The 23545-nt window shown below is 49.4% G+C and overlaps 2 protein-coding genes across 3 annotated transcripts in view; one reads left to right on the plus strand and one right to left on the minus strand.

The window, feature by feature from the left end:
- The window catches only part of LOC134988659 (pregnancy-specific beta-1-glycoprotein 3-like), a 270727-nt gene that overhangs the window by 69610 nt on the left and 177572 nt on the right, over window positions 1–23545 (minus strand). For both annotated transcript variants that reach the window (XM_063950568.1, XM_063950567.1), the window contains one exon: window positions 13683–13931. In XM_063950568.1, the coding sequence (XP_063806638.1) occupies window positions 13683–13931 (249 nt within the window). The remainder of the gene's footprint in view (window positions 1–13682; window positions 13932–23545) is intronic.
- LOC135050521 (golgin subfamily A member 6-like protein 7) lies at window positions 16229–17631 on the plus strand. The gene is given in 2 exon segments (XM_063956995.1): window positions 16229–17351; window positions 17354–17631. Coding segments are annotated over 2 exon segments (1401 nt in total).

Here is a 23545-nt window from a genome sequence, read left to right on the forward strand (position 1 = left end):
AGGGAGCGGAGTATGAGGTGATAGTAGATGGTGAGGAGAGAATAGGGAGTGGAGTATGAGGTGATAGTAGAGGGTGAGAAGAGAATAGGGAGCGGAGTATGAGGTGATAGTAGATGGTGAGGAGAGAATAGGGAGCAGAGTATGAGGTGATAGTAGAGGGAGAGGAGAGAATAGGGAGTGGAGTATAAGGTGATAGTAGAGGGTGAGAAGAGAATAGGGAGCGGAGTATAAGGTGATAGTAGAGGGTGAGGAGAGAATAGGGAGTGGAGTATGAGGTGATAGTAGAGGGTGAGGAGAGAATAGGGAGTGGAGTAAGAGGTGATAGTAGAGGGTGAGGAGAGAATAGGGAGCGGAGTATGAGGTGATAGTAGAGGGTGAGGAGAGAATAGGGAGTGGAGTATGAGGTGATAGTAGAGGGTGAGGAGAGAATAGGGAGTGGAGTATGAGGTGATAGTAGAGGGTGAGGAGAGAATAGGGAGCGGAGTATGAGGTGATAGTAGAGGGTGAGGAGAGAATAGGGAGTGGAGTATGAGGTGATAGTAGAGGGTGAGGAGAGAATAGGGAGTGGAGTATGAGGTGATAGTAGAGGGTGAGGAGAGAATAGGGAGCGGAGTATGAGGTGACAGTAGAGGGTGAGGAAAGAATAGGGAGCGGAGTATGAGGTGATAGTAGAGGGTGAGTAGAGAATAGGGAGCGGAGTATGAGGCGATAGTAGAGGGTGAGGAGAGAATAGGGAGTGGAGTATCAGGTGATAGTAAAGGGTGAGGAGAGAATAGGGAGCGGAGTATGAGGTGATAGTAGATGGTGAGGAGAGAATAGGGAGTGGAGTATGAGGTGATAGTAGAGGGTGAGGAGAGAATAGGGAGCGGAGTATGAGGTGATAGTAGAGGGTGAGGAGAGAATAGGGAGTGGAGTATGAAGTGATAGTAGAGGGTGAGGAGAGAATAGGGAGTGGAGTATAAGGTGATAGTAGAGGGTGAGAAGAGAATAGGGAGTGGAGTATGAGGTGATAGTAGAGGGTGAGGAGAGAATAGGGAGTTGAGTATAAGGTGATAGGAGAGGGTGAGGAGAGAATAGGGAGCAGAGTATGAGGTGATAGTAGAGGGTGAGGAGAGAATAGGGAGTGGAGTATGAGGTGACAGTAGAGGGTGAGGAGAGAATAGGGAGCGGAGTATGAGGTGATAGTAGAGGGTGAGGAGAGAATAGGGAGCAGAGTATGAGGTGATAGTAGAGGGTGAGGAGAGAATAGGGTGAGGAGTATGAAGTGATAGTAGAGGGTGAGGAGAGAATAGGGAGTGGAGTATGAGGAGATAGTAGAGGGTGAGGAGAGAATAGGGAGCAGAGTATGAGGTGATAGTAGAGGGTGAGGAGAGAATAGGGAGTGGAGTATGAGGTGATAGTAGAGGGTGAGGAGAGAATAGGGAGTAGAGTATGAGGAGATAGTAGAGGGTGAGGAGAGAATAGGGAGTGGAGTATGAGGTGACAGTAGAGGGTGAGGAGAGAATAGGGAGTGGAGTATGAGGTGACAGTAGAGGGTGAGGAGAGAATAGGGAGTGGAGTATGAGGTGACAGTAGAGGGTGAGGAGAGAATAGGGATTGGAGTATGAGGTGATAGTAGAGGGAGAGGAGAGAATAGGGAGCGGAGTATGAGGTGATAGTAGAGGGAGAGGAGAGAATAGGGAGTGGAGTATGAGGTGATAGTAGAGGGAGAGGAGAGAATAGGGAGTGGAGTATGAGGTGATAGTAGAGGTAGAGGAGAGAATAGGGATTGGAGTATGAGATGATAGTAGAGAATGAGGAGAGAATAGGGAGCAGAGGATGAGGTGATAGTAGAGGGTGAGTAGAGAATAGGGAGCGGAGTATGAGGTGACAGTAGAGGGTGAGGAGAGAATAGGGAGCGGAGTATGAGGTGATAGTAGAGGGTGAGGAGAGAATAGGGAGCAGAGTATAAGGTGATAGTAGAGGGTGAGGAGAGAATAGGGAGTGGAGTATGAGGTGATAGTAGAGGGTGAGGAGAGAATAGGGTGAGGAGTATGAAGTGATAGTAGAGGGTGAGGAGAGAATAGGGAGCAGAGTATGAGGTGATAGTAGAGGGTGAGGAGAGAATAGGGTGAGGAGTATGAAGTGATAGTAGAGGGTGAGGAGAGAATAGGGAGTGGAGTATGAGGTGATAGTAGAGGGTGAGGAGAGAATAGGGAGTTGAGTATAAGGTGATAGTAGAGGGTGAGGAGAGAATAGGGAGCGGAGTATAAGGTAATAGTAGAGGGTGAGGAGAGATTAGGGTGAGGAGTATGAAGTGATAGTAGAGGGTGAGGAGAGAATAGGGAGCAGAGTATGAGGTGATAGAAGAGGGTGAGGAGAGAATAGGGAGTGGAGTATGAGGTGATAGAGGGTGAGGAGAGAATAGGGAGTGGAGTATGAGGTGATAGTAGAGGGTGAGGAGAGAATAGGGAGCGGAGTATGAGGTGACAGTAGAGGGTGAGGAGAGAATAGGGAGCAGAGTATGAGGTGATAGTAGAGGGTGAGGAGAGAATAGGGTGAGGAGTATGAGGTGATAGTAGAGGGTGAGGAGAGAATAGGGAGCAGAGTATGAGGTGATAGTAGAGGGTGAGGAGAGAATAGGGAGTGGAGTATGAGGTGACAGTAGAGGGTGAGGAGAGAATAGGGAGCGGAGTATGAGGTGATAGTAGAGGGTGAGGAGAGAATAGGGAGCAGAGTATGAGGTGATAGTAGAGGGTGAGGAGAGAATAGGGTGAGGAGTATGAAGTGATAGTAGAGGGTGAGGAGAGAATAGGGAGTGGAGTATGAGGAGATAGTAGAGGGTGAGGAGAGAATAGGGAGCAGAGTATGAGGTGATAGTAGAGGGTGAGGAGAGAATAGGGAGTGGAGTATGAGGTGATAGTAGAGGGTGAGGAGAGAATAGGGAGTGGAGTATGAGGAGATAGTAGAGGGTGAGGAGAGAATAGGGAGCAGAGTATGAGGTGATAGTAGAGGGTGAGGAGAGAATAGGGAGTGGAGTATGAGGTGACAGTAGAGGGTGAGGAGAGAATAGGGAGTGGAGTATGAGGTGACAGTAGAGGGTGAGGAGAGAATAGGGAGTGGAGTATGAGGTGACAGTAGAGGGTGAGGAGAGAATAGGGATTGGAGTATGAGGTGATAGTAGAGGGAGAGGAGAGAATAGGGAGCGGAGTATGAGGTGATAGTAGAGGGAGAGGAGAGAATAGGGAGTGGAGTATGAGGTGATAGTAGAGGGAGAGGAGAGAATAGGGAGTGGAGTATGAGGTGATAGTAGAGGTAGAGGAGAGAATAGGGATTGGAGTATGAGATGATAGTAGAGAATGAGGAGAGAATAGGGAGCAGAGGATGAGGTGATAGTAGAGGGTGAGTAGAGAATAGGGAGCGGAGTATGAGGTGACAGTAGAGGGTGAGGAGAGAATAGGGAGCGGAGTATGAGGTGATAGTAGAGGGTGAGGAGAGAATAGGGAGCAGAGTATAAGGTGATAGTAGAGGGTGAGGAGAGAATAGGGAGTGGAGTATGAGGTGATAGTAGAGGGTGAGGAGAGAATAGGGTGAGGAGTATGAAGTGATAGTAGAGGGTGAGGAGAGAATAGGGAGCAGAGTATGAGGTGATAGTAGAGGGTGAGGAGAGAATAGGGTGAGGAGTATGAAGTGATAGTAGAGGGTGAGGAGAGAATAGGGAGTGGAGTATGAGGTGATAGTAGAGGGTGAGGAGAGAATAGGGAGTTGAGTATAAGGTGATAGTAGAGGGTGAGGAGAGAATAGGGAGCGGAGTATAAGGTGATAGTAGAGGGTGAGGAGAGAATAGGGTGAGGAGTATGAAGTGATAGTAGAGGGTGAGGAGAGAATAGGGAGCAGAGTATGAGGTGATAGTAGAGGGTGAGGAGAGAATAGGGAGTGGAGTATGAGGTGATAGAGGGTGAGGAGAGAATAGGGAGTGGAGTATGAGGTGATAGTAGAGGGTGAGGAGAGAATAGGGAGCGGAGTATGAGGTGACAGTAGAGGGTGAGGAGAGAATAGGGAGCAGAGTATGAGGTGATAGTAGAGGGTGAGGAGAGAATAGGGTGAGGAGTATGAGGTGATAGTAGAGGGTGAGGAGAGAATAGGGTGAGGAGTATGAGGTGATAGTAGAGGGTGAGGAGAGAATAGGGAGCAGAGTATGAGGTGATAGTAGAGGGTGAGGAGAGAATAGGGAGCGGAGTATGAGGTGATAGTAGAGGGTGAGGAGAGAATAGGGAGCGGAGTATGAGGTGATAGTAGAGGGTGAGCAGAGAATAGGGAGTGGAGTATGAGGTGATAGTAGAGGGTGAGGAGATAATAGGGAGTGGAGTATGAGGTGATAGTAGATGGTGAGGAGAGAATAGGGTGAGGAGTATGAGGTGATAGTAGATGGTGAGGAGAGAATAGGGAGCAGAGTATGAGGTGATAGTAGAGGGTGAGGAGAGAATAGGGTGAGGAGTATGAGGTGATAGTAGAGGGTGAGGAGAGAATAGGGAGTGGAGTATGAGGTGATAGTAGAGGGTGAGGAGAGAATAGGGAGTGGAGTATGAGGTGATAGTAGATGGTGAGGAGAGAATAGGGTGAGGAGTATGAGGTGATAGTAGAGGGTGAGGAGAGAATAGGGAGCGGAGTATAAGGTGATAGTAGAGGGTGAGGAGAGAATAGGGAGTGGAGTATGAGGTGATAGTAGAGGGTGAGGAGAGAATAGGGAGTGGAGTATGAGGTGATAGTAGATGGTGAGGAGAGAATAGGGAGCAGAGTATGAGGTGATAGTAGAGGGTGAGGAGAGAATAGGGTGAGGAGTATGAGGTGATAGTAGAGGGTGAGGAGAGAATAGGGTGAGGAGTATGAGGTGATAGTAGAGGGTGAGGAGAGAATAGGGAGCAGAGTATGAGGTGATAGTAGAGGGTGAGGAGAGAATAGGGAGCGGAGTATGAGGTGATAGTAGAGGGTGAGGAGAGAATAGGGAGTGGAGTATGAGGTGATAGTAGAGGGTGAGGAGAGAATAGGGAGTGGAGTATGAGGTGATAGTAGAGGGTGAGGAGAGAATAGGGAGTGCAGTATAAGGTGATAGTAGATGGTGAGTAGAGAATAGGGAGTGGAGTATAAGGTGATAGTAGATGGTGAGTAGAGAATAGGGAGCGGAGTATGTGGTGATAGTAGAGGGTGAGGAGAGAATAGGGAGTGGAGTATGAGGTGATATAGGGTGAGTAGAGAATAGGGAGTGGAGTATGAGGTGATAGTAGAGGGTGAGGAGAGAATAGGGAGGGGAGTATGAGGTGATAGTAGAGGATGACGAGAGAATAGGGAGTGGAGTATGAGGTGATATTAGAGGGTGAGGAGAGAATAGGGAGTTGAGTATAAGGTGATAGGAGAGGGTGAGGAGAGAATAGGGAGCAGAGTATGAGGTGATAGTAGAGGGTGAGAAGAGAATAGGGAGTGGAGTATGAGGTGACAGTAGAGGGTGAGAAGAGAATAGGGAGTGGAGTATAAGGTGATAGGAGAGGGTGAGGAGAGAATAGGGAGCGGAGGATGAGGTGATAGTAGAGGGTGAGAAGAGAATAGGGAGTGGAGTATGAGGTGACAGTAGAGGGTGAGGAGAGAATAGGGTGAGGAGTATGAGGTGATAGTAGAGGGTGAGGAGAGAATAGGGAGCAGAGTATGAGGTGATAGTAGAGGGTGAGGAGAGAATAGGGAGTGGAGTATGAGGTGATAGTAGATGGTGAGGAGAGAATAGGGAGCGGAGTATAAGGTGATAGTAGAGGGTGAGGAGAGAATAGGGAGGGGAGTATGAAGTGATAGTAGAGGGTGAGGAGAGAATAGGGAGTGGAGTATGAGGTGATAGTAGAGGGTGAGGAGAGAATAGGGAGTGGAGTATGAGGTGATAGTAGATGGTGAGGAGAGAATAGGGAGCGGAGTATAAGGTGATAGTAGAGGGTGAGGAGAGAATAGGGAGGGGAGTATGAAGTGATAGTAGAGGGTGAGGAGAGAATAGGGAGTGGAGTATGAGGTGATAGTAGAGGGTGAGGAGAGAACAGGGAGTGGAGTATGAGGTGATAGTAGAGGGTGAGGAGAGAATAGGGAGTGGAGTATGAGGTGATAGTAGAGGGTGAGGAGAGAATAGGGAGTGGAGTATGAGGTGATAGTAGAGGGTGAGGAGAGAATAGGGAGCGGAGTATAAGGTGACAGTAGAGGGTGAGGAGAGAATAGGGAGCAGAGTATGAGGAGACAGTAGAGGGTGAGGAGAGAATAGGGAGCAGAGTATGAGGTGATAGTAGAGGGTGAGGAGAGAATAGGGTGAGGAGTATGAAGTGATAGTAGAGGGTGAGGAGAGAATAGGGTGAGGAGTATGAGGTGATAGTAGAGGGTGAGGAGAGAATAGGGAGGGGAGTATAAGGTGATAGTAGAGGGTGAGGAGAGAATAGGGTGAGGAGTATGAGGTGATAGTAGAGGGTGAGGAGAGAATAGGGTGAGGAGTATGAGGTGATAGTAGAGGGTGAGGAGAGAATAGGGTGAGGAGTATGAGGTGATAGTAGAGGGTGAGGAGAGAATAGGGAGTTGAGTATAAGGTGATAGGAGAGGGTGAGGAGAGAATAGGGAGCAGAGTATGAGGTGATAGTAGAGGGTGAGAAGAGAATAGGGAGTGGAGTATAAGGTGATAGGAGAGGGTGAGGAGAGAATAGGGAGCGGAGGATGAGGTGATAGTAGAGGGTGAGAAGAGAATAGGGAGTGGAGTATGAGGTGACAGTAGAGGGTGAGGAGAGAATAGGGAGCGGAGTATGAGGTGATAGTAGAGGGAGAGGAAAGAATAGGGAGTGGAGTATGAGGTGATAGTAGAGGGTGAGGAGAGAATAGGGAGCAGAGTATGAGGTGATAGTAGAGGGTGAGGAGAGAATAGGGAGCAGAGTATGAGGTGATAGTAGAGGGTGAGGAGAGAATAGGGAGTGGAATATGAGGTGATAGTAGAGGGTGAGGAGAGAATAGGGAGTGGAGTATGAGGTGATAGTAGAGGGTGAGGAGAGAATAGGGAGTGGAGTATGAGGTGATAGTAGAGGGTGAGGAGAGAATAGGGAGCGGAGTATGAGGTGATAGTAGAGGGTGAGGAGAGAATAGGGAGTGGAGTATGAGGTGATAGTAGAGGGAGAGAATAGGGAGGGGAGTATGAGGAGATAGATGGAGAGAATAGGGAGGGGAGTATGAGGTGATAGTAGAGGGAGAGAATAGGGAGCAGAGTATGAGGTGATAGTAGAGGGTGAGGAGAGAATAGAGAGTGGAGTATGAGGTGATAGTAGAGGGTGAGGAGAGAATAGGGAGTGGAGTATGAGGTGATAGTAGAGGGTGAGGAGAGAATAGGGAGTGGAGTACGAGGTGATAGTAGAGGGTGAGGAGAGAATAGGGAGTGGAGTACGAGGTGATAGTAGAGGGTGAGAAGAGAATAGGGAGTGGAGTATGAGGTGATAGTAGAGGGTGAGGAGAGAATAGGGAGTGGAGTACGAGGTGATAGTAGAGGGTGAGAAGAGAATAGGGAGTGGAGTATGAGGTGACAGTAGAGGGTGAGGAGAGAATAGGGAGTGGAGTATGAGGTGATAGTAGAGGGTGAGGAGAGAATAGGGAGTGGAGTACGAGGTGATAGTAGAGGGTGAGGAGAGAATAGGGAGTGGAGTACGAGGTGATAGTAGAGGGTGAGAAGAGAATAGGGAGTGGAGTATGAGGTGATAGTAGAGGGTGAGGAGAGAATAGGGAGTGGAGTACGAGGTGATAGTAGAGGGTGAGAAGAGAATAGGGAGTGGAGTATGAGGTGACAGTAGAGGGTGAGGAGAGAATAGGGAGCGGAGTATGAGGTGATAGTAGAGGGAGAGGAGAGAATAGGGAGTGGAGTATGAGGTGATAGTAGAGGGTGAGGAGAGAATAGGGAGGGGAGTATGAGGAGATAGTAGTAGAGAATAGGGAGTTGAGTATAAGGTGATAGTAGAGGGTGAGGAGAGAATAGGGAGTGGAGTATGAGGTGATAGTAGAGGGTGAGTAGAGAATAGGGAGTGGAGTATGAGGTGATAGTAGAGGGTGAGGAGAGAATAGGGAGCAGAGTATGAGGTGATAGTAGAGGGTGAGGAGAGAATAGGGAGCAGAGTATGAGGTGATAGTAGAGGGTGAGGAGAGAATAGGGAGTGGAATATGAGGTGATAGTAGAGGGTGAGGAGAGAATAGGGAGTGGAGTATGAGGTGACAGTAGAGGGTGAGGAGAGAATAGGGAGTGGAGTATGAGGTGATAGTAGAGGGTGAGGAGAGAATAGGGAGCGGAGTATGAGGTGATAGTAGAGGGTGAGGAGAGAATAGGGAGTGGAGTATGAGGTGATAGTAGAGGGAGAGAATAGGGAGGGGAGTATGAGGAGATAGATGGAGAGAATAGGGAGGGGAGTATGAGGTGATAGTAGAGGGAGAGAATAGGGAGCGGAGTATGAGGTGATAGTAGAGGGTGAGGAGAGAATAGGGAGTGGAGTATGAGGTGATAGTAGAGGGAGAGAATAGGGAGGGGAGTATGAGGAGATAGATGGAGAGAATAGGGAGGGGAGTATGAGGTGATAGTAGAGGGAGAGAATAGGGAGCGGAGTATGAGGTGATAGTAGAGGGTGAGGAGAGAATAGGGAGTGGAGTATGAGGTGATAGTAGAGGGTGAGGAGAGAATAGGGAGTGGAGTATGAGGTAATAGTAGAGGGTGAGGAGAGAATAGGGAGTGGAGTATAAGGTGATAGGAGAGGGTGAGGAGAGAATAGGGAGCGGAGTATAAGGTGATAGTAGAGGGTGAGGAGAGAATAGGGAGTGGAGTATAAGGTGATAGTAGAGGGTGAGGAGAGAATAGGGAGTGGAGTATGAGGTGATAGTAGAGGGTGAGGAGAGAATAGGGAGTGGAGTATGAGGTAATAGTAGAGGGTGAGGAGAGAACAGGGAGGGGAGTATGAAGTGATAGTAGAGGGTGAGGAGAGAATAGGGAGTGGAGTATGAGGTGATAGTAGAGGGTGAGGAGAGAATAGGGAGCGGAGTATAAGGTGATAGTAGAGGGTGAGGAGAGAATAGGGAGTGGAGTATAAGGTGATAGGAGAGGGTGAGGAGAGAATAGGGAGTGGAGTATGAGGTGATAGTAGAGGGTGAGGAGAGAATAGGGAGCGGAGTATAAGGTGACAGTAGAGGGTGAGGAGAGAATAGGGAGTGGAGTATAAGGTGATAGGAGAGGGTGAGGAGAGAATAGGGAGTGGAGTATGAGGTGATAGTAGATGGTGAGGAGAGAATAGGGAGCAGAGTATGAGGTGACAGTAGAGGGTGAGGAGAGAATAGGGAGCAGAGTATGAGGTGATAGTAGAGGGTGAGGAGAGAATAGGGTGAGGAGTATGAAGTGATAGTAGAGGGTGAGGAGAGAATAGGGTGAGGAGTATGAGGTGATAGTAGAGGGTGAGGAGAGAATAGGGAGGGGAGTATAAGGTGATAGTAGAGGGTGAGGAGAGAATAGGGTGAGGAGTATGAGGTGATAGTAGAGGGTGAGGAGAGAATAGGGAGCGGAGTATAAGGTGATAGGAGAGGGTGAGGAGAGAATAGGGAGTGGAGTATGAGGTGATAGTAGAGGGTGAGGAGAGAATATGGAGTGGAGTATGAGGTAATAGTAGAGGGTGAGGAGAGAATAGGGAGGGGAGTATGAAGTGATAGTAGAGGGTGAGGAGAGAATAGGGAGTGGAGTATGAGGTGATAGAAGAGGGTGAGGAGAGAATAGGGAGTGGAGTATAAGGTGATAGTAGAGGGTGAGGAGAGAATAGGGAGTGGAGTATGAGGTAATAGTAGAGGGTGAGGAGAGAATAGGGAGTGGAGTATGAGGTGATAGTAGAGGGTGAGGAGAGAATAGGGAGTGGAGTATAAGGTGATAGTAGAGGGAGAGGAGAGAATAGGAAGTGGAGTATAAGGTGATAGTAGAGGGTGAGGAGAGAATAGGGAGTGGAGTATGAGGTGATAGTAGAGGGTGAGGAGAGAATAGGGAGTGGAGTATGAGGAGATAGATGGAGAGAATAGGGAGGGGAGTATGAGGTGATAGTAGAGGGAGAGAATAGGGAGCGGAGTATGAGGTGATAGTAGAGGGTGAGGAGAGAATAGGGAGTTGAGTATAAGGTGATAGTAGAGGGAGAGGAGAGAATAGGGAGGGGAGTATGAGATGATAGTAGAGGGTGAGGAGAGAATAGGGAGCGGAGTATGAGGTGATAGTAGAGGGAGAGGAGAGATTAGGGAGCGGAGTATAAGGTGACAGTAGAGGGTGAGTAGAGAATAGGGAGTGGAGTATGAGGTAATAGTAGAGGGTGAGTAGAGAATAGGGAGTGGAGTATGAGGTGATATAGGGTGAGTAGATAATAGGGAGGAGTGGAGTATGAGATGATAGTAGAGGGTGAGGAGAGAATAGGGAGCGGAGTATGAGGTGATATAGGGTGAGTAGAGAATAGGGAGTGGAGTATGAGGTGATAGAGGGTGAGTAGAGAATAGGGAGTTGAGTATAAGGTGGTAGTAGAGGGTGAGGAGAGAATAGGGAGTGGAGTATGAGGAGATAGATAAATAGAATAGGGAGTGGAGTATGAGGAGATAGATGGAGAGAATAGGGAGTGGAGTATGAGGTGATGGGTTCACTACGGCTGGCCGGCGGTCGGGCTCCCGGCGACCAGCATCCCGGCGCCGGGAGCCCGACCGCCGGCTTACCGACAGCTTGGCGAGCGCAAATGAGCCCCTTGCGGGCTCGCTGCGCTCGCCACGCTACGGGCACGGTGGCGCGCTATGCGCGCCACACCATTTTATTCTCCCTCTATGGGGGTCGTGGACCCCCACGAGGGAAAATAATTGTCGGTATGCCGGCTGTCGGGCTCCCGGCGCCGGTATACTGAGCGCCGGGAGCCCGACCGCCGGCAAACAGAAGACCACCCTGAGGTGATAGTAGAGGGAGAGGAGAGAATAGGGAGCGGAATATAAGGTGATAGTAGATGGTGAGTAGAGAATAGGGAGTGGAGTATGAGGAGATAGTAAAAGAGAATAGGGAGTGGAGTATGAGGTGATAGTAGATGGTGAGTAGAGAATAGGGAGTGGAGTATGAGGAGATAGTAAAAGAGAATAGGGAGTGTAGTATGAGGAGATAGTAGAGGGTGAGGAGAGAATAGGGTGAGGAGTATGAAGTGATAGTAGAGGGTGAGGAGAGAATAGGGTGAGGAGTATGAGGTGATAGTAGAGGGTGAGGAGAGAATAGGGAGGGGAGTATAAGGTGATAGTAGAGGGTGAGGAGAGAATAGGGTGAGGAGTATGAGGTGATAGTAGAGGGTGAGGAGAGAATAGGGTGAGGAGTATGAGGTGATAGTAGAGGGTGAGGAGAGAATAGGGTGAGGAGTATGAGGTGATAGTAGAGGGTGAGGAGAGAATAGGGAGTTGAGTATAAGGTGATAGGAGAGGGTGAGGAGAGAACAGGGAGCAGAGTATGAGGTGATAGTAGAGGGTGAGAAGAGAATAGGGAGTGGAGTATAAGGTGATAGGAGAGGGTGAGGAGAGAATAGGGAGCGGAGGATGAGGTGATAGTAGAGGGTGAGAAGAGAATAGGGAGTGGAGTATGAGGTGACAGTAGAGGGTGAGGAGAGAATAGGGAGCGGAGTATGAGGTGATAGTAGAGGGAGAGGAAAGAATAGGGAGTGGAGTATGAGGTGATAGTAGAGGGTGAGGAGAGAATAGGGAGCAGAGTATGAGGTGATAGTAGAGGGTGAGGAGAGAATAGGGAGCAGAGTATGAGGTGATAGTAGAGGGTGAGGAGAGAATAGGGAGTGGAATATGAGGTGATAGTAGAGGGTGAGGAGAGAATAGGGAGGGGAGTATAAGGTGATAGTAGAGGGTGAGGAGAGAATAGGGTGAGGAGTATGAGGTGATAGTAGAGGGTGAGGAGAGAATAGGGAGCGGAGTATAAGGTGATAGGAGAGGGTGAGGAGAGAATAGGGAGTGGAGTATGAGGTGATAGTAGAGGGTGAGGAGAGAATAGGGAGTGGAGTATGAGGTAATAGTAGAGGGTGAGGAGAGAATAGGGAGGGGAGTATGAAGTGATAGTAGAGGGTGAGGAGAGAATAGGGAGTGGAGTATGAGGTGATAGTAGAGGGTGAGGAGAGAATAGGGAGTGGAGTATAAGGTGATAGTAGAGGGTGAGGAGAGAATAGGGAGTGGAGTATGAGGTAATAGTAGAGGGTGAGGAGAGAATAGGGAGTGGAGTATGAGGTGATAGTAGAGGGTGAGGAGAGAATAGGGAGTGGAGTATAAGGTGATAGTAGAGGGAGAGGAGAGAATAGGGAGTGGAGTATAAGGTGATAGTAGAGGGTGAGGAGAGAATAGGGAGTGGAGTATGAGGTGATAGTAGAGGGTGAGGAGAGAATAGGGAGTGGAGTATGAGGAGATAGATGGAGAGAATAGGGAGGGGAGTATGAGGTCATAGTAGAGGGAGAGAATAGGGAGCGGAGTATGAGGTGATAGTAGAGGGTGAGGAGAGAATAGGGAGTTGAGTATAAGGTGATAGTAGAGGGAGAGGAGAGAATAGGGAGGGGAGTATGAGATGATAGTAGAGGGTGAGGAGAGAATAGGGAGCGGAGTATGAGGTGATAGTAGAGGGAGAGGAGAGATTAGGGAGCGGAGTATAAGGTGACAGTAGAGGGTGAGTAGAGAATAGGGAGTGGAGTATGAGGTAATAGTAGAGGGTGAGTAGAGAATAGGGAGTGGAGTATGAGGTGATATAGGGTGAGTAGATAATAGGGAGGAGTGGAGTATGAGATGATAGTAGAGGGTGAGGAGAGAATAGGGAGCGGAGTATGAGGTGATATAGGGTGAGTAGAGAATAGGGAGTGGAGTATGAGGTGATAGAGGGTGAGTAGAGAATAGGGAGTTGAGTATAAGGTGGTAGTAGAGGGTGAGGAGAGAATAGGGAGTGGAGTATGAGGAGATAGATGGATAGAATAGGGAGTGGAGTATGAGGAGATAGATGGAGAGAATAGGGAGTGGAGTATGAGGTGATGGGTTCACTACGGCTGGCCGGCGGTCGGGCTCCCGGCGACCAGCATCCCGGCGCCGGGAGCCCGACCGCCGGCTTACCGACAGCTTGGCGAGCGCAAATGAGCCCCTTGCGGGCTCGCTGCGCTCGCCACGCTACGGGCACGGTGGCGCGCTACGTGCGCCACACCATTTTATTCTCCCTCTATGGGGGTCGTGGACCCCCACGAGTGAAAATAATTGTCGGTATGCCGGCTGTCGGGCTCCCGGCGCCGGTATACTGAGCGCCGGGAGCCCGACCGCCGGCAAACAGAAGACCACCCTGAGGTGATAGTAGAGGGAGAGGAGAGAATAGGGAGCGGAATATAAGGTGATAGTAGATGGTGAGTAGAGAATAGGGAGTGGAGTATGAGGAGATAGTAAAAGAGAATAGGGAGTGGAGTATGAGGTGATAGTAGATGGTGAGTAGAGAATAGGGAGTGGAGTATGAGGAGATAGTAAAAGAGAATAGGGAGTGGAGTATGAGGAGATAGTAGGAGAGAATAGGGAGTGGAGTATGAGGTGATAGTAGATGGTGAGTAGAGAATAGGGAGCGTGTACCATATATCAGGGAGCACCACTGACTCTACACTCACCTGGACAGAAGATTTGGGTCTGATTACTGGTTTCCTCGCTGACGGAGTTTGTTACAGAGCAGGAGACATTGATTGCGCCAGGGATGAAATGTCTCGCACTTACAGTGATGTCGGTTTTATTTCCATGGGATGAATTTCCACCCACAGTCCATCTATAGGAGGCATTCATCCCATTCTCTACTAGGCAGGAAAGACTGGCACTTCCATCCATTGCGCATGAAGCGTTAACGATTGGCACAGAGAGCGGAACTAAGGAGACACCCAATGAAAGCACATAAACTATGGCTGATGCGGGAAACCTGTTAGGTCTAGTAGCTAATTCTGGACATGAGTGACAGGTTGGTGCGAAAGCTCTAATAAGAACATGAAAGAGAAATACAAATGCAAAATAGTTTCTTAAAAGAATAAAAAAGACATAAATAAAAGAAAGTCCTTTGCTCTTCATGTATCTGCTGCCTGGGGATGGCTGCAATCCAGGGAACTTCTTTTCGTCCACAGAGCCCCATCACTGAGGGGTCAATAAGAAAGGTCTCAGGGAAAGCTATTGGTTTTACAACACACTTATTGCCTTATATTCATGAATTCTATAGATGGAACATTTCCTTTTTAGACGATAATAGAAATAGAAGATCGGTGTAGTGCAGAGGATCTCAAAGGCGGTCCTCAAGACACCCCAACGGTCCAGGTTTTAAGTATATCCATGCTTGGCCACAGGTGACTTAATAAGCACCTCAGTCAATTTGATTTAACCATCTGTGCTGAGCCAGGGGTATACCTAACACCTGTTCCGTTGTGAAGCCTTGAGGACCATGTTTGAGAACCTCTGGTCCAGTGATCTCACCACCAGACTCTTATGGAGCATGACTGCACAATCTGGGCTCATTGGGGAGTTATTTAACCTGGCTACATTCATTTAAAGGTGTGTAACTCAGTGGCTTATCTATAAATTACACGCTCCCCCGCCCAAAAAGTTCCAGGCGCACCACCCTCCCTTCCCCCCATGGAACCAACTTGTCAGGGGTTCTGCTTGTGTTCAGTGGGTTACCCCGGCCGCTGCAGGTCTGCGGTCCTGTTGCGCATGGCTCCATTGAAAACATGGCACCCTTCATGTACCCGGAGACTAATCTCTACTACGCATGCGCAAATCACCAGGAAAATGCAGCAGCAGCAGCCCCAAAGTGGGACTCAGGAGAGGTATTTAAATATGGGTGCAGGATGTGCAGTGTGGGACCACTTGGACCCAGTTGCCCACTTGTACCCACACACACTGCACCAATTATAGATTTGCCTGTGCGCTTTGATTATAGGTGTCAGCGGTGTATGATAGAGGTCAGTCCACACAGGAAAGGCTCTGCCTCACCCCACCGCACGTCACTGCATTCCACATGATAGATGACAAGGTCTTTGGCTTATTAACCAAGAATAACAGGTTTACGGGATGACGCAGGGGTAATGCAACAGGTACACAGTGAACGTATACAATGTGTGGCAGAGAGATACAGGTGTCACAGCTTAAAGAGTTTAAAAGAGTCCTGGATCCTGGGAGAACCAATTGTTTCAGGCTTACAACCTGGGTGCAGTCCGGAATCCGGGTGTTTCTGGGAGCAGGGCGTGGGCTCCACCTCATCCACTCCAGGAAGTGACTATTTAGCCGGGCTAGACATTGTTACCAGTGCTCCGGATGCCAGCAGGCAGCCGGGTGATAGAGCTGTAAGAATTGAGCTATTGTTAGGAGGTCTGCACAGGACAGGCTGAACGACGGGTCCTGAGCATATGGAGTGGCTGTAACAGACTCACAGGTTGTGAATTGTCTGTGACTGTTGAAAATAAATGTCACACTCACCTTTTGAATTGTCGGTGTTGGTGCCTTTATCCCTAGAGTCCCTCAAGTGGCGGCCAACGTGGTGCCAGCTGCTAGCTGCTGATAGCGTGGCATTGACCTGGTGACCAGGACACCACGTACTTCTGGGTGGTGAGTAAGGGTTTGCCGACCCCTCTAAAAATGGTGGTTGTTTCCCTGCAAATTCTGTGCTGAGTACTAAAGCCAGTGGAGCAGCATGTGATGTGCATGGGAACTGTCACAGCGTTAGAGGAGAAGGGTTTCTGTATAAAGGTGTCTTCTGCCGGTAATACTGTAGGTGGTGAATTTCAGGTGTGTGTTTTATGATTAAGGACGCCAAATTTAATTCCCCAGCAGTCCTCAGGCAGACATGGAGGAAATTTTGCAAACTCTAACCAATTTAGCCGCGGGTCAGCAGACACAACAGATGCGGAAGCAGACACAACAGATGCGGAGCAGACACAACAGATGCCGAAGCAGACACAACAGATGCGGAAGCAGGCACAACAGATGCAGAAGCAGGCACAACAGACAACAGATGCGGAAGCAGACACAACAGATGCGGAAGCAGACACAACAGATGCGGAAGCAGACACAACAGATGCGGAAGCAGACACAACAGATGCGGAAGCAGGCACAACAGATGCAGAAGCAGGCACAACAGATGCGGAAGCAGACACAACAGATGCGGAAGTAGGCACAACAGATGCGGAAGCAGACACAACAGATGCGGAAGCAGGCACAACAGATGCGGAAGCAGACACAACAGATGCGGAAGCAGGCACAACAGATGCGGAAGCAGACACAACAGATGCGGAAGCAGGCACAACAGACAACAGATGCGGAAGCAGGCACAACAGATGCGGAAGCAGGCACAACAGATGCGGAAGCAGACACAACAGATGCGGAAGCAGGCACAACAGATGCGGAAGCAGACACAACAGATGCGGAAGCAGGCACAACAGACAACAGATGCGGAAGCAGGCACAACAGATGCGGAAGCAGGCACAACGGATGCGGAAGCAGACACAACAGATGCGGAAGCAGGCACAACAGATGCGGAAGCAGAAACAACAGATGCGGAAGCAGGCACAACAGACAACAGATGCGGAAGCAGGCACAAAAGTTGCGGAAGCAGGCACAACAGATGCGGAAGCAGACACAACAGATGCGGAAGCAGGCACAACAGATGCGGAAGCAGGCACAACAGATGCGGAAGCAGACACAACAGATGCGGAAGCAGGCACAACAGATGCGGAAGCAGACACAACAGATGCGGAAGCAGGCACAACAGATGCGGAAGCAGGCACAACAGATGCAGAAGCAGGCACAACAGATGCGGAAGCAGGCACAACAGATGCGGAAGCAGGCACAACAGATGCGGAAGCAGGCACAACAGATGCGGAAGCAGACACAACAGATGCGGAAGCAGACACAACAGATGCAGAAGCAGGCACAACAGATGCAGAAGCAGGCACAACAGATGCGGAAGCAGGCACAACAGATGCGGAAGCAGGTACAACAGATGCGGAAGCAGACACAACAGATGCGGAAGCAGACACAACAGATGCGGAAGCAGACACAACAGATGCGGAAGCAGGTACAACAGATGCGGAAGCAGACACAACAGATGCGGAAGCAGGCACAACAGATGCGGAAGCAGGCACAACAGATGCGGAAGCAGGCACAACAGATGCGGAAGCAGACACAACAGATGCGGAAGCAGGCACAACAGATGCGGAAGCAGGCACAACAGATGCGGAAGCAGACACAACAGATGCGGAAGCAGACACAACAGATGCGGAAGCAGACACAACAGATGCGGAAGCAGCACAACAGATGCGGAAGCAGACACAACAGATGCGGAAGCAGGCACAACAGATGCGGAAGCAGGCACAACAGATGCGGAAGCAGGCACAACAGATGCGGAAGCAGACACAACAGATGCGGAAGCAGACACAACAGATGCGGAAGCAGGCACAACAGATGCGGAAGCAGACACAACAGATGCGGAAGCAGACACAACAGATGCGGAAGCAGGCACAACAGATGCGGAAGCAGGCACAACAGATGTGGCTCACATGGAATATAATCAGCTCCTCAAGGTAGAGGTGACAGAGCTGAAACAGAGAATGTCTCAGGATCTTCCCCTTTCCAAAAGATGACGCCAGCTGACGATGTGGAGTCTTATTTACTTACTGTCAGAGAAATGGCCGGCAGGGAATGGGCTGAGAGATTGCCACCATATTTAACAAGGGAACCCCAAAATGTTCAAATGGACCTGCCGGAGCAGTAGACATAATCATACTGCCATTTGAAAGCCAGAAACAATTACAGCTTTACAAATCACAGAGATAATAGCTGTTGATTACTGTGTAAAGGGCCCCATACACTTATGCGACATATCCGACCGCCATGTCGCAGGCGATCACCCTGGCAGCCTCCCGGGCGGCAGGATCGGCCAAGATACATCATATGGTGTCCTTTTGCATACAATGTATCTTGTGCAATCCCAGCCATGCCTGCGGGGTCGGACATGATCGCTAGTGCAGCATGGTCAATCTGGAGGATCCGATCCGATGCTCACGGGAACGCGCATCGGATGGGATCGGAAACTCCTCCAAAATGCCCAATTTCATCCGATATATCGGGCCAAATGCCCGAAATCGGATGAAATCGGGCATTATCGTTCCAGTGTATGGGGCCCTTAAGGAGGGTTGACTCTGCAGGCAGATCTTCAAAACTATGAAAACTTAACCCAAACCATCAAAAGATATTTGACCTTACGGAAAATGTTAAAACCTTCAGACCAGGGGTCTAATCCTGTACCCTGCCCGCGCATTAAAGGACCTAGCAGAGGTCCTGGCCAAGAAGGCAATCATTCTGTATTATGAATGCGGGGAGTTGGGGTATTTCCATCTGGACTGTCCTAACCATGCCAAGCCTATGGAATGTGGAATCGGGAAATGAGTCAGCCCATCTGCAGTTTATACATGGGCCTAAACTCACAGGGAGAGGCCACCGTAGTTCGAGTAGCAGTCCAGATTGGTTTACGAGAAGTGTGGGGACTGGTGGATATCAAGATCGAGTTATCCCTGATTTCAGCAAACTTGGTACCCTCAGGGCCACCCCGTACCTTCCATCTGTAAAGGTCATGTGTGTGCATGGAGCCGTGGAGGAGAACCCATGTGTGCAGTTTCCGCTGACTTGGCAGAGAAAGGAGGTATGAGTGGTAGCTGCATTGGCTCCCCGGTTCCCATATCCCTTAATCTTTGGTCAGGACTTTCCAATGCTATGGGAGATTATTTCCTTTCAGGAGGAGACAAAGCCGACAGTCACCAGGACAACCAGAGAAGCAAACTTCTTTCCACTACAAGCCTTTCCTGGACAAGTGTAGCTAAGACAGGAACAACAGGCTTCCACTTCTGAAATTCTGGATGGAGAAAGCAATGAGGTGAACTAGGAGCTGGACTGTCTGGGGGTATCGATGTCGGACTTTGAAAGTGACCAAATAAATGACCACAATTTGTTTAATGCTTTTTACAATGTATCAGAGATAAATGGGCAAATAAAGCTTCCCTTACCCCCAGAGGGTACCCCTTACTTTGCCTTGAGAAGAAATCTGTTGTATCGGGTAGCCTACCTACACGTAAGTAAAGTGTATCCATTTCTAGTGCCCAAGCTCATGTAGGGATAGTACATCAAATGGCCCATGCCCAGTTGTGGGCAGCCATCTTGGGGGGAGAGAAAACACTGGAATTCCTGAGAACACCAGTATATTTTTGTGATACTAGACTATGCTAGAAGGTACGCAGAGGACACCCCATTGAGGAGTATAATACCATAGTCCAGGAGTTACTATTGGTCTCTTCCCAGTTGGGTATACTGAAGAAAATGCTCATGGATCAGGGTACTCCAGGTAACAAAACTCAGCAAGGATATGTGTAAATTGTTGGGGGTAAGAAAGCTAACAACTTCATTCTATTATCCAGAGATTTAACTACACCGTAAACCAGATGGTACAACTCGCAGTATCCCAGGATAAGTGACACTGGGATCTTTTGCTCAAATACTTAATGTTTGCCATAATTAAAGTGCCCCAAAAGTCTACAAATTTTAGTCCCTTTAAATAATTGTATGGGCGGCAGCCTTGGGGCATCCTTGACCTGTTGAAAGAGGGATAGGAGAAGCAGTCGGCCTCAGATCCCAACGTTGTGCAGTTTGTGTCCCAGCTGTACCAACTCATTCGCCAAATAGAGCCACTCCTTCAACAAAATAACATGCACCTTGCTCAATATTAACAAAAAATATTACAACAAAACAGCGGTTAGTTGGTCATTTAAGCTGGGAGACAAAGTTCTAGTTCTGGTACCTACTCAGGAAAGCAAGCTGTGTGTGCACTGGCAAGGATTGTATGACGTGATAGAAGCAGTTGGGCCTGTTTAATTATAAAGTCTGACAGGAAGGAAGGTGTAAGCCAGCGCAAACCTATCATATGAACCTGATAATACCCTGGAAGTGAGATACAGACCTGGGGGGTCATTCCGAGTTGATCGTAGCTGTGCTAAATTTAGCACAGCTACGATCATCTTCATTGACATGCGGGAGGACGCCCAGCACAGGGCTAATCCGCCCCGCATGTCAGTGCCGCATCCCCCCCCCCCCCCCCCCGCACAAATACAAAAGCATCGCACAGCGGCGTGGTTAGTGTGTGTGTGTCAGTTGTGTGTGTGTGACACTCTGACATGGATATCCTATTAACTTGGATTTATGGGGATATATGTGGCTATATAGGTACCATCACCCATATACTGGAGACAACCTGGGTGAGACACCTAAATTTTCCCTAAAAGGAACCCTCACTTCTCACTAGCCGGCACAGTGTAGCTGAAAGGGTTAACAGCTTCCCCTTGCTTAGGTTGCTAGGCAACACCAGCAACCAAAGGACAGCAACTTGTGAAGCGCTAGGACCCAGTCGCAGGCCTGCAGAGCAGGAGGAATCGAAGCTGCTGATTGGGTGGTGCAGAGAGGGAAGAGCAGAAGGCGGAATTACCATACAGTGTGTGTGCTCTGAGGTAACAACCCAGAGAGTGATGCTGCGCTGAGGTGATGCTGAGGAGACACGCTGTGGACAGCGGAGCTGCCGCTGAGGAGACCGCTGTGAGGAGACACACTGTGGAGAGTGGAGCCGCTGCTGAGGAAACCGCTGTGAGGAGACACACTGTGGAGAGTGGAGCCGCTGCTGAGGAAACCGCTGTGAGGAGACATGCTGTGGAGAGCGGAGCAGCCACTGTGGAGACCGCTGTGAGGAGACATGCTGTGGAGAGCGGAGACGCCACTGAGGAGACCGCTGTGAGGAGACATGCTGTGGAGAGCGGAGCCGCCGCTGAGGAGACCGCTGTGAAGAGACACACTAAAGAGAGCGGAGCCGCCACTGTGGAGACCGCTGTGAGGAGACACGGTGTGGAGAGCGGAGCCGCCGCTGAGGAGACCGATGTGAGGAGACATGCTGTGGAGAGCGGAGCCGCCGCTGAGGAGACCACTGTGAAGAGACACACTAAAGAGAGCGGAGCCGCCACTGTGGAGACCGCTGTGAGGAGACATGGTGTGGAGAGCGGAGCCGCCGCTGAGGAGACCGCTGTGAGGAGACATGCTGTGGAAAGTGGAGCTGCCGCTGAGGAGACCGCTGTGATTAGACATGCTGTGGAAAGTGGAGCTGCCGCTGAGGAGACCGCTGTGATTAGACATGCTGTGGAAAGTGGAGCTGCCGCTGAGGAGACCGCTGTGATTAGACATGCTGTGGAAAGTGGAGCTGCCGCTGAGGAGACCTCTGTGAGAGCCGTCAGCCGCTGCAGTGACACCAGCCTGCCCAGTACAGAGAGAAGCTGCCGGGAAAGGTCTCCGGTGATAGAGGGGAGTGGGTGAGGCCGCTGATTGCAGGTACCTACCTCTGACACACAGACACTCCAGCTAATGCCCTCAGTTAGAAACCCAGAGTCACCCAGCTCCGCATACCCAGCTGAATAGGGGTCAGATGAGAGAGAGAGAGAGAGAGAGAGAGAGAGACGCTCTTCCTTTTACTTGGCAGACAGCTATTAAGAGTACTGGACAGTATCAAATATTGTACATTTCAACAGGGGAGCTCACTTAATGCCCAACACAACCTTTTTTGGATATAATTTACCTCAGGAAAGGCAGGCGCCAGGTAGCAAAAGGAACTCTAAACTGCCTCAGTGATAACGAACAGGGGAAGTTTTATTCAGGTTTACAACAATTACCCTGTCAGGTGGTGAAAGACAGCGTAACACAGGAATGATATTGTGCCCTCCAATACCACGCTAGTCTGCTTCATCCTCTGCTCTCTGTCATAAGCCTATGCATGTACTACCCTGAGGCTTACTCTTGTATGTCTGCACTGGGCAAATACTCTGAACTAAACTGTGATGTGTGCCAGGTAGTTGCATGCTCATTTTCTCAGGGGAAGTGACTGAACTGCTGCCCTATACTGTATAATTGCTATTGCGACTCTGCATGTACGAACTGTGCAGACTGTGTTATATATTTCTATTTTGCTATTGATTTCCAATTACTAGCTTTATCTGCTATATTTTGAGACTGCAATTTGTAGTGTTCACTCTTCAAGAGATTTAAAGGGACTTCTTTGCTACTAAGAGTAGCTCCGAACTGAGTACATGCTTTGAGTTAAAAGTATATCTGGGTGACAGCTGAGGTAATGCACCACCCTGTGCCCAGGTTAGGGTATTACAGGGGATTAGCACATTCACAGTATAAGGAGATATTATACTGATACATTGTGACGTTACAGTCTGGTTTTGTCAAATTATTGTATATTCTTATTTGCACTCTTCTCCCATTTGTGGAATTGTATTTGCCTTTAACCATTTAATCCCATAGCGGTGACCAGTGGTTCCTGAATAATAAAATATATGTCACCGTCCTAATGTGTTGTGACTATTGTATTGGGTCCTCTGGGGCTGGGGTTCTTCATCCCTCTGCCCAGGGTTCCAGCAGTGAGTTCCGGTCCCAGAGGAGAATTCCGGGTGAAGATTCCAGGTACGTCCACCTGCACCTGCACAACACATCCACAGTACTTACCTGATACATTTGGGTGTGACCAGTGCTATATGGGCATGACCGGTGCTATGTGGGTGTGCCCAGAGACACATGGAAGTTTACACCCCCTACACTATAAGCCCCACTTTGCACCCATTATAGATATGCCACTGACTGTGCCTCAAAAGATTTCAATCTTACTCTGCAACTAAAACAGGCGATCACCAGACAGAGGGGTATATTAAATTAGAGTCGAAACCTGCCATCTTATCGGAAATACAGCAGGTTTTGACTTTTTCAGGTTGGAAGGGGATCTGACCTATTTAATTCCCCCCGCAGCTCTCAGACACGTCAGGAAATTCAAATTGTCAGAAAGCATGTGGATCGGCGGAATAGACGCCGATCCGCGTGTTTCTGTCGGAAACGGGGCCAAATCCGACAGGTTTTGGCCCACCTTTCGACAATCTCAATCCGACTTTAAAAAAAGTCGGATTGAGGACATGAGACGGGGAAGTGGGGCGGCGGGCTGCAGGGCACTACCTCCGATGGCCGTCCCCCCGGCCAGGCTCCTTTCTCCCGGCAGCGATGAGGAGGACGAGCTGGGAGGAGGACGGGACAGCAGCTGCCAGCAGCAGCGTGGAGGGGACACCAGGACCAGCCAAATCCAACAGTCAGATTTGGCCATTCATTGAATAGCCCTTGTCGGATCCATTCTGACAAATGCATGTCGGAATTGATCCAACTGTAATTGAATATACCCCTAAGCTGCTAATGGGGTGTAATCATGTGATAGAGGGGGCGCCTGTCTTTCATATGGAGTAGCCCCGGCATGTACAGGTACAGTCATGGGTGTGATAGGGCACATAATGATCTCCCGCCCATATACAGATGTGTTCTGTAGCATACGGTAATATGGTCTATGTGGGTCACAGGTGAAGACCTCACCTCA

This window comes from Pseudophryne corroboree, chromosome 2 (genome assembly GCF_028390025.1).
Source record: "Pseudophryne corroboree isolate aPseCor3 chromosome 2, aPseCor3.hap2, whole genome shotgun sequence".
In the NCBI taxonomy this organism is placed as follows: Eukaryota; Metazoa; Chordata; class Amphibia; order Anura; family Myobatrachidae; genus Pseudophryne; species Pseudophryne corroboree.